The sequence below is a fragment of the Camelina sativa genome, chromosome 12 (genome assembly GCF_000633955.1).
Source record: "Camelina sativa cultivar DH55 chromosome 12, Cs, whole genome shotgun sequence".
Taxonomy (NCBI): Eukaryota; Viridiplantae; Streptophyta; class Magnoliopsida; order Brassicales; family Brassicaceae; genus Camelina; species Camelina sativa.
Genome location: NC_025696.1, coordinates 14,036,798 through 14,046,715, shown reverse-complemented (window position 1 = coordinate 14,046,715; position 9,918 = coordinate 14,036,798). Strand labels below are relative to the sequence as shown.

Genomic DNA, 9,918 nt, shown 5'->3' with positions numbered 1-9,918 from the left:
CCAAAATAGAATACATTTAGAGGAACAAAAGAGTAGGGTTTACATAATAAAATTTTGAAGGTAGATAGACAAAAACGCAAGGAGGGACAACAAACAAACATGTCCACCGTAGGTCAGTGCATTTATTGTCAGCAGACCTGAAATGTGTACAAAAATTGTCAAACCAAACATATATAGTCCTCTTAAGAGAACGAAGGACATAATAGTGGTGGACAAAAACCTTGCATGTTGAAATTGGTCCACTGGAATTTCAGACCTGCTAGATAATTTTTTTGTTAATTAGCAATTGACACAAAGGGTCAAACCAAACATATATGCTCCACTAATTAAAAAAACGAAAACATAATAGTGATGGACATAAACTTTGGCTGTTGAATCTGGTCCACTAGAACTGCAGACCTGCACTGAGTACAATTTTTTTTATTAGCAATAGACAGAAATGTTCAGACCAAACCGATATTGTCCACTAAAGAGAACAAATAACATAATAGGGGTGGACAAAAAACGTTGGTCGTTGGATCTGGTCCACCGGATTTGCAGACCTGTAGTGTTGACATTTTCTGGTAGGCAATGGACACAAAGGGTCAAACCAAACAGATTTGTTCTACTTAAGAGAACAAATGACATAATAGTGGTGGACAAAAACCTTGGATGTTGGATCTGGTCCACCGGAACTGCAAACCTGCAGTGAGTACAATTTTATTTGTTAGCAGTGGACACAAAGGGTCAGACCAAACATATATGGTTCATAAACAGAACGAATGACATAATAGTGGTAGAGAAAAACCTGGGTTGTTAGATCTGGTCCACCGTTTTTGCATATAAAAAATTTCTCCATTATATTTGGGCGGCGGACTGAAGCATATGGAGTTTGGCATAGAGAGATTCAATTTATGCCGGCAACAAACTGAAAGAGTCTGAGATTGAATAAGATGAAGAGTTGAGAGAACCTGAGATAGAAAAAACAGAAAGTCGAAAGTTAGACTGAGGTGAGAGAAATTTGTGTTTTGGAGAAATAATTAAATTTATGTTTCAAAAGAAAAATGGTATAAAAGTTTTTTGATGATAGAGTTGTGGCAGACGAGACAGTGAGTAAGAGAAAATGGCATTAGGCAAAATGTTTGGTACTGTTCATGACAGTATTGAAAAATTTCTCTAAATAATATTTTTTGGCAAGATTGCCTCAATTCAGTATGACTATTCATTCTCTAATTTTTTTATTTAGAGTTATGTCTCTTTGCCATAAGACAAGCACCAACAGTGCAAATGGGCAAGGTTGCTCAAAAATAAATATATCATATTTTAATCATACAACAATATTTTAATTTTTTTATTAAAATTAGACCACTGACAAAGAGGCACATGTATAGACAATTAAAGAAGAGATTTTGTTACTAATGCCCTTTCTTTGATACCCTTTTTAATAATACCCCCTTTGATGATCATTTTTAATTATACCCTTCCATTATTTTTTAAAGACATTTTTGCCCTTGTTTTATAATTATACCGACAATCTTATTATACCTTCGCCGTCGACCTTCTTCATCTTCGTCTTCGTCTCTTCTTCTCCGGAGACATCTCTCCTTCTCCGGTCGGATCTCTCCTCCGCCGTTATCATTGTTTCTCCCATCGTCTTCGTCTTCGTCTCTTCTTCTCCGGAGACATCTCTCCTTCTCCGGTCGGATCTCTCCTCCGCCGTTATCATTGTTTCTCCCATCGTCTTCGTCTTCGTCTCTTCTTCTCCGGAGACATCTCTCCTTCTCCGGTCGGATCTCTCGTCCGCCATTATCACTGTTTTCCCATCGTCTTAGTCCTCTCTTTTAGTTCGTCATCTCTTCTACCCCCTTCGTGTAAGTGTTTCTCCCATCGTATTGAGCAATTGAATTTTTAGGTATTATAAAGCAAATCTCTCCTCCGTCGTTATAAATTGAATTCTTTTAGGTCTTAATCACTTGCTCTTTTAGATCTGTTCGTGATAATAAAGTCTTTTTCTCCCATCGTGTAAGCTTGTTTCTGTATTTTTGTTTTGATTTCAATTTCAATTTTGTGTTAGCTATTAGATTGTTGTTTCGATTTCAAATTTGATGTCAGAATTTTTTTAGGTCTTAACACTTGCTCTTTTAGATCTGTTCGTGATAATAATGTCCTTTATTAGATCTTTGGACATCTACTGTTATTCTTTGATATAGTTGTTCGGATCTCTCTTCTTTTAATGTAGTTTTATTGGTTTGTTTTCTCAGGTTTTGTTTGGGTGTACAAATGATTGAATTGTATTCAGTATGTGGTTTGTGGAAGTTGAACAACAACATTCATTGGGAATTTGAGATTGATAATGAAAGGGGAGCTTCTTTGATTAACATTGATGAGAATACTAGATTTAGTGAGTTGGTAAAAATTCTATTAGAAGATTTTGACATTGATATTCAGGCACAATGTTTAAAGCTAAGTTATTCATTGCCTGCTAAGTCTTCTACTATAGGTAGTATTCCTATCTTTATTAGAAATGACAGGCAGCTTGAAGCTTTTAAACTCAAATATGCACAAAGTGGAGGAGTTCTTCATCTATGTGTTACTGTTGAGGATTTTTGTGAGATTGTAGAGCAGGTATTTTTAGTAAACTCATTCTCTTGTTCTTTCTAATATTGTTTTAGAAAAGTAACTGATTTGAGTAATGTTTCTTTATCAGGGTCAACCTAGATCTACTCCTTTTATTGAGAGTGTTACTGCTGTTACTCAGGTAACTTTCTACTTTAGAATTTTAAATTATTTATTGCTTACAAAACCTTATAAAATTCTTTGAAAACACTTGTAAAACGTTTTAAATACTTTACAAATCCTTTCAGGATCAAACAAGCTCAAATCTGTTAGTTGGGAATGTTATTGATGTTTATACTCATACTCGGGTAATTTACAATGGTATAAATGTTTTTATTGTCTTTTCAACCCGTTTTAAAAACCTTTGAAAACAGTTGTAAACCTTATTAAAAACTGTAAACCTTATTAAATCCTCTGAAATCACTTGTAAAATCTTTTTAAAAAACCATTGATTTGTACTTTCAGGGTCAACCAATACCAAATCCATATGTCGAGGGTGTTCCTCGTTTTTATTGTTCTCCTGTTGCTTCTTCAAGTCAATATTCTGGCAATTCTGATGATTTTACTTCTACTCATACTCAGGTAACTTACATTTAAACACTTAAAAAAACCTTTTGAAAACGGTTGTAAACCTTATTAAATCCTTTGAAATAACTTGTAAAACCTTTTAAATAACTTGTAAAACCTTTAAAAAAACCATTGATTTGTACTTTCAGGGTCAACCAATACCAAATCCATATGTCGAGGGTGTTCCTCGTTTTTATTGTTCTCCTGTTGCTTCTTCAAGTCAATATTCTGGCAATTCTGATGATTTTACTTCTACTCATACTCAGGTAACTTACATTTAATCACTTTAAAAAACCTTTTGAAAACGGTTGTAAACCTTATTAAATCCTTTGAAATAACTTGTAAAACCTTTTAAATAACTTGTAAAACCTTTTAAATAACTTGTAAAACCTTTTAAATAACTTGTAAAACCTTTTAAATAACCATTGATTTGTACTTTCAGGATCAACCAATACCAAATCCATATGTCGAGGGTGTTCCTCGTAACATGACAACCTCTGTTGGGTATCCATCTGGTTCTTCACACTCAACTGGTCTAATCGATGTTGATTCACTGTTTTGTGGAAAGTTATTCAAAGACAAAACAGAAATGAGAAGTCAGATGCGGATGTATGCAGTCAAGCATAGTTTTGAGTTTCATACTTTTAAGTCAGACAACAAGAGGTATGTTCTTAAATGTATTGATGAAAAATGTAGTTGGAGGCTACGTGCAACTAAGGCTAAAGCATCAGATAGCTTTGTTGTTCGAAAGTATATTAGTCAGCACAGCTGTGACTCTGCTTTAAGGAATGTTAATCATCGCAAAGCAACTACAAGGACTTTGGCTGGTTTGGTTAGTAACCATTTTGCAGGAGGAAAGCTTCCTCTCAGACCCAAACAGCTCATGGAAATTTTTAGGAATGACCATGGAGTTGGTGTCTCGTACTCAAAAGCATGGAGAGCTCAAGAACATGCATCAGAACTTGCTAGGGGTATACCTGCTGATAGTTATGAGGTTTTACCGAGTTGGTTTCACATGATAGAAAAGAAGAATCCAGGTACTATCACTTACATCAAAGCTGATTCTGATAATAAGTTTAGATATGGTTTTCTGGCTTTTGGTGCATCAATTAGAGGTTTTAAGTTGATGAGAAAAGTTATTTCTATTGATGGCGCCCATTTGAAATCAAAATATAAAGGGACTTTGCTTGCTGCATCAGCTCAGGATGGTAATTTTCAGTTGTATCCTATTGCTTTTGCTGTTGTTGATTCTGAGAATGATGCATCATGGGATTGGTTTTTGCGGTGTTTGAAGACTATTATTCCTGATGAAGAGGATCTAGTTTTTGTGTCTGATCGGGCTTCTTCAATTGCAACTGCGCTATCAGTAAATTATGTACATGCTCATCACGGGATCTGCACTTTCCACTTGCAAAAGAACCTGGAAACACGATTTAGAGCTTCGGCTTCTCTTCTTCCAGTTGTTCATGATGCTTCAAGAGCTTACACTCAGTATGATTTTGATTATTTGTTCACTCAAATTTCCAATGGTGATCCGGATCTTGGAGAATATCTTTGGCAAGCTGATATTAGGAAATGGTCACGTGCATATTCTCCTTCAAACCGGTACAACATTATGACATCTAATTGTGCCGAGTCCATTAACTCCAGGTTAAAAGAGACTCGTGAGTATCCAATTGTCTGCCTGTTTGATACAATCAGGTCTATTTTGACTAGGTGGTTTAATGAACGACGTGAGGAGAGCTGTCGACATCCATATGCTGTTACTACAAAAGTTGGGAATAAGATGAATGAATCTTATAATAATACTACCCGCTGGCTTGAAGTTAGTCAAGTAAACGAAAATGTCTTCGAGGTTAAAGCAGCTTTAAAGACATATATGGTGAATTTGGACACAAGGAAATGCACATGCTGTATGTTTGATATTGACAAATTCCCTTGTGCACATGGAATTGCTGCTGCCAAACATGTCAATCTCAATGAAAACATGTTTGTTGATGATTATCATTCCACTGAAAGGTTATAACTCTCTTCTTTAATAAGGTATTTAAAAGGTTGCTAAAGTAACGGATCCGACAGGTTTTTACAATGTTTTAAAAGGTTTTAAAAGGTTTTATAAGTTATTTATAAGGTTTATAAACAGTTTAAAAAAGATTTTACAAGGTTTTACAAGGTTTTACAAGGTTTTACAAAGGTTTATCAAAGTTATATTAGTCTTATCTTCCTCTTTTTTATTTTACAGATGGCGTTTAGCATATTCAGAGAGCATTCACCCAGTAGGTGATATGGAGTATTGGGAGATTCCAGAGAGTGTTAGTACTTCTATTCGGCCACCTTCTACTCGTATACCTAGTGGCAGGCGAAAGAAAAAGAGAATAGCTAGTTCATGGGAGTATGGAAAGGCTAAGACAAATTCAAAACAATACAAATGCAGTAGGTGCGGTCAGTGTGGACACAACAAATCTAGTTGTGTTGCAGCTATCTAACTCTCTCTCTCTCTTTTAATTCAACTTGAATTTGTTCTTTTTAATAAAATATTTTCAGTCTGCGGTGTTGTAAACTCTATTTTCTCAGAATTTTTTTTCAGATTTTATAGTTTTAAATCATTATAAACAACTTGTAATGCCTTTTAAAATAGCAAGTCGTACTGTTTTAAAATCATTTACAAACAACTTGTAAAATCTTTTAAAACATGTTAAAAACCATATATACTCTTGTAAAACCCTACACCGATTAAAAACCATATATATATATACCTTTTAAAACAACTTGTAAAACCTTTTAAAACATGTTAAAAACCTTTTAAAACATGTTGAAATCCATATATACTCTTGTAAAACCCTACAACGATTAAAAACCATATATATAAACTCTTGTAAAAAGCAAGTCGCCACACTCTCTCTCTCTTCCCCTTCCCCTTCCCCTTCCTCTTACTCTTCTTCATCTCTCTCTCTCTTCTCTCTCACTGCAAAAACCCTAAATTTCTTCTGATTTCACCATCTTCAGTCTCCTTCACTGCTTCGTAATCAAACACCAAGCAAAACCCTCCAACGATTTTAGATGATTTGAAGAGATAGAGACGATTTCGAATTTTGATTTCGAATCGCTTAAGTTTTTTTTGTGGAAGACGATTGAAGGGGTAATATGCGAAGAGTCACTTGGAAACAGCGAAGGGGTAAGTTTTGAAGGGGTAAGATTTTAATGGATAAGATTTTGAAGCGTTACTTTGGTTCGGTTTTAATTAAGAGTTGAAGGGGTACTTTTTGTAAACCAAAGCGACGCTTCGCCTATTATATATACTTTTTGTCTCACGATAACTCCTCAATCATCTCTCAGATTCGAAAAATCAAACCTTTGTCTCCTAAATCATCTCCCAGATTCGAAAAATCTATTTACATTCTTCCTTCAATCCGTCAGGAATGGCCCGTCGTTCTCCTTCAAGCCTTATAAGGACTGATCTGAGATGTCTGAACAGGGATCTTTCGCCAAACATCACAGCAGGTAAACACATACATCTTCAGAGTAGATTTGTTTTACTGTTAAGGATAAAAGAGATTGAGTGTTTGCCTTTTTTTTAGTAACTGTTGATGACGACATTTTCCGTTGGGAGGCTACTCTAATCGGACCGGTGAATACTCTTTATGAAGGGGGAGTGTTTAAACTTAGGCTTACTTTTCCACCTGATTACCCAAGAAGTCCCCCCAAGGTATCTATTTTTGATTATACTCCTTTTTATTTTAGCAAGCATGATTATTAGGACTCCTTTTTTGCAGCAACTCAATAGTTTTTTAAATAAAATTTCTTGATAATGTAGGTTGTTTTCATCACAAGAATTTGCCACCCAAATGTAGCAGATAGGGGAGGCATTCACCTAAAAGTTTTGAGGACCGACTGTTGGAGTCCCATGTCCATTGTTAAGCTTTTCAAGGAATTAGTGGAGAACTTGATTGAACCAGAGGTCAATGATGAGGGACAGACCATTGAATATCTTGCCAACCTCTACAAATCTGATAGGAGAAGGTTTGAAACCATGGCTAGAGAGATGACTAATCAATGTGCTGGGAGAGGAAACTAAGATAGTTCATATCTTTTTTTAAGAACTTGATATATCATGGTTTTTGTGGTTTTTAACCATGATATAAGGAGTCTTTTAGAGTCTTTTGAGTTGTTTTCTAGGATGTTTTTGAGTCTTTACAGGTTCTACAGGATTTTAGCATGAAAGGAGCAAAATGGAGCAATTTGGATGTTTTGGAGCATAAATCTTGAAGAATCAATTTGGTCTCGGATGAAAGCAGGAGCATCGACCGACACCAAGATAGGAGGCATCGATCGACACTCATCTCTGCCGATTCAAGACCTAAGTTTTGGAAGTTTTACAAATCTGCCCCAAAGTTTTCCATATTTGCAACATAAGTCCCTGACGTGTTTTAGGACATATAAATAGTGTTTTTAGGTTTTCCAAACCCTTAAGTTTCATTCTATCAAGTTTTATTTTTCTGCAACCCTGTGAGATTTTGAGAGCTTTGGAGAGAGAGAGAGATCTGCTTTGAGAGAAGAATTTCTTAAACTCCTTCCTTACTCTTTTAATTTCAATTGCATATTATTCAGAATTATGTCTTGTTCTTCATTGATTATGTCTGAGTAATTTGTTTGTTAGGTTTAGGGTTTTTCACAGGGATTTTATGAATTATTAGATCTGTTTATTTAGGATTCATTATCTATCTAGATCTTCATCTTAGGTTGTTCTTCATATTAATCCTTGATTGGCCATCTAGAATTAATACTCTAGGAAAATAAATTGATATGAGAATATAATTGATTTTCCTGATAAAACCTTTTGATGAGCAAAATTATTTCTTGCAAAGAGATTTGATTTAATAATTTTGTGAACAATCTAAACCTGATTTTATTGCTGATTTTTAACCTAGAATTTTACAAAGAGATTTGGATTTTCTGGTTTTAAATTTAGATATTATTTGCAGTGAGAACTGATTTAATTTACAAAAGTGTTTAGAGTTCTAGATCTGTTCTTAATTGTTTGAATCCTAATTTATTGTTTGATTTAATATTTCATAATTTCCTGAGAAATTCCCTAGGCTTAGCTTTTTGATCTTCTGAATTTACAACAGCTTTTATTTAATATTTTGCATTGCTTTTATTTTAATTCAATTTAATTTGTTTAGCATAATTGAAAAACTCTATAATTTATTGTGTAGACTTGAGTCCTTGTGGAATTCGACCCCTAAGTACTGCATTGACCTCTTAATTTGAGAGAGTAGCTCTAGAGGGTAAATTTGAGCTTATCAAATTTTGGCGCCGTTGCCGGGGACTCTCTGATTCTACCATTAGATTTAAGTTTTTAATTTCGTCTAAATTTTTCTTTTTATTTTCTACTTACACGTTTTTGTTTTTCTTCTCTTTGGTGTTTCAGGTGCATGCCTCCTAGACCTCACACAAGGAGCAACAAATCTGGTCCTACTGTGAATTTGTCAAACCAAGAGTTGGGAAAACTTGAGCGTGAGAACAGAAAAGCAGCTAAATCTCTGAAGATGGTTAATACGATCATTCTGATGCGTGATGAGGCTGGTGTTTTGAGGGATCAAGAGGGCCACTTGCGCAATGAGCATGGCCAAAAGCTTGATGCAGAAGGAAACGTGATTCCTGAACCTGTTGTCAACGAGCAGGCTGTCGTGAACCAGCAAGCTGGTGTCGTTGATGATCCGGATCTTGGTGTCGATCGACACCAACCAGGTGGCATCGATCGACACCCACCTGCAGACGTGCGTGGAGTTGCCAACCACGTACAGAACCCAGTTCGAAGACAGGACCAAAACCGGGATCTGATCAGGACCATTGCTGACTACAACCGGGCTGATCTTGTGTATGAGAACCGGTCTGCTATTGTTCCTCCCCCTTTTCAGAGGAACGATTTTGAGTTGAAACCTGCGTACTTTCAACTAGTTGGGCAGAGACCTTTCTCTGCTTTGCCCAATGAGAAGCCTCTGGACCATATTGAGCATTTTGAGGATCTTGTGACCAGTATCAAGGCTAATGGAGTGACTGAGGACTTCATATTCTGCAAGCTCTTCCCATACTCACTTGCAGGAGAGGCATCTCAGTGGTTGAAGCAGTTGCCAGCTGGATCTTTGACATCTTGGCAACAAGTCAAAGTGGCTTTCCTCAACCATTTCTATGATGATGCAATGTCAGATGAGTTGAGAGTCAAGCTATCCACTTTCAAGCAAAGACCAGATGAAGCTTTCAAGGCAGCTTGGGTGAGATTCAAAGCTTATCAGAGGGATTGTCCACACCATGGTTTTTCAAGGGTACAATTGCTGAGTATCTTTTTCAGAGGGTGTGACTGGAAGTATCAGTTAGCTTTGGATGCTGCAAGTCATGGGAATTTCAAAACAAGATTTCCAGAAGATGCTGAAGTTTTGATTGAGAATTTGGCTTCTAGCAATAGCACTAAGGGAGCAGATGCTGAAAGGAAGAGATTGCATGGAGGATTTGATTCAAACCAGTTAGCTTCTGTTAATGCTAAGCTGGATTCAGTGCATAATCTCCTTATGGGTAAGAAATCTGTTCATTTTGCTGCTGAGGTTGAGACATATGAGCCAGAACCTGATCAAAGACACCAAGAGGAAGATGTGAACTATGTGTATGGGAATCAGGGACAGCGGTTTGGAAATAAGCAAGGCAATAGGCTTTACAGTGGGAACTCTTCAGGCTACACTTCCAAGCCAGAGTATCAGC

General features: G+C 36.1%; 2 protein-coding genes across 2 annotated transcripts; both read left to right on the top strand.

Annotated features, from left to right (window-relative positions):
* LOC104733498 lies at window positions 3,650–5,648 on the top strand. Its single transcript, XM_019233560.1, has 2 exons — window positions 3,650–5,181; window positions 5,405–5,648. Exons 1-2 carry the CDS (start codon window positions 3,650–3,652, stop codon window positions 5,646–5,648), a joined length of 1,776 nt encoding a protein of 591 aa, XP_019089105.1.
* On the top strand, window positions 6,582–7,237 carry LOC104733497 (ubiquitin-conjugating enzyme E2 2-like). Its single transcript, XM_010453071.1, has 3 exons — window positions 6,582–6,663; window positions 6,741–6,868; window positions 6,977–7,237. Exons 1-3 carry the CDS (start codon window positions 6,582–6,584, stop codon window positions 7,235–7,237), a joined length of 471 nt encoding a protein of 156 aa, XP_010451373.1.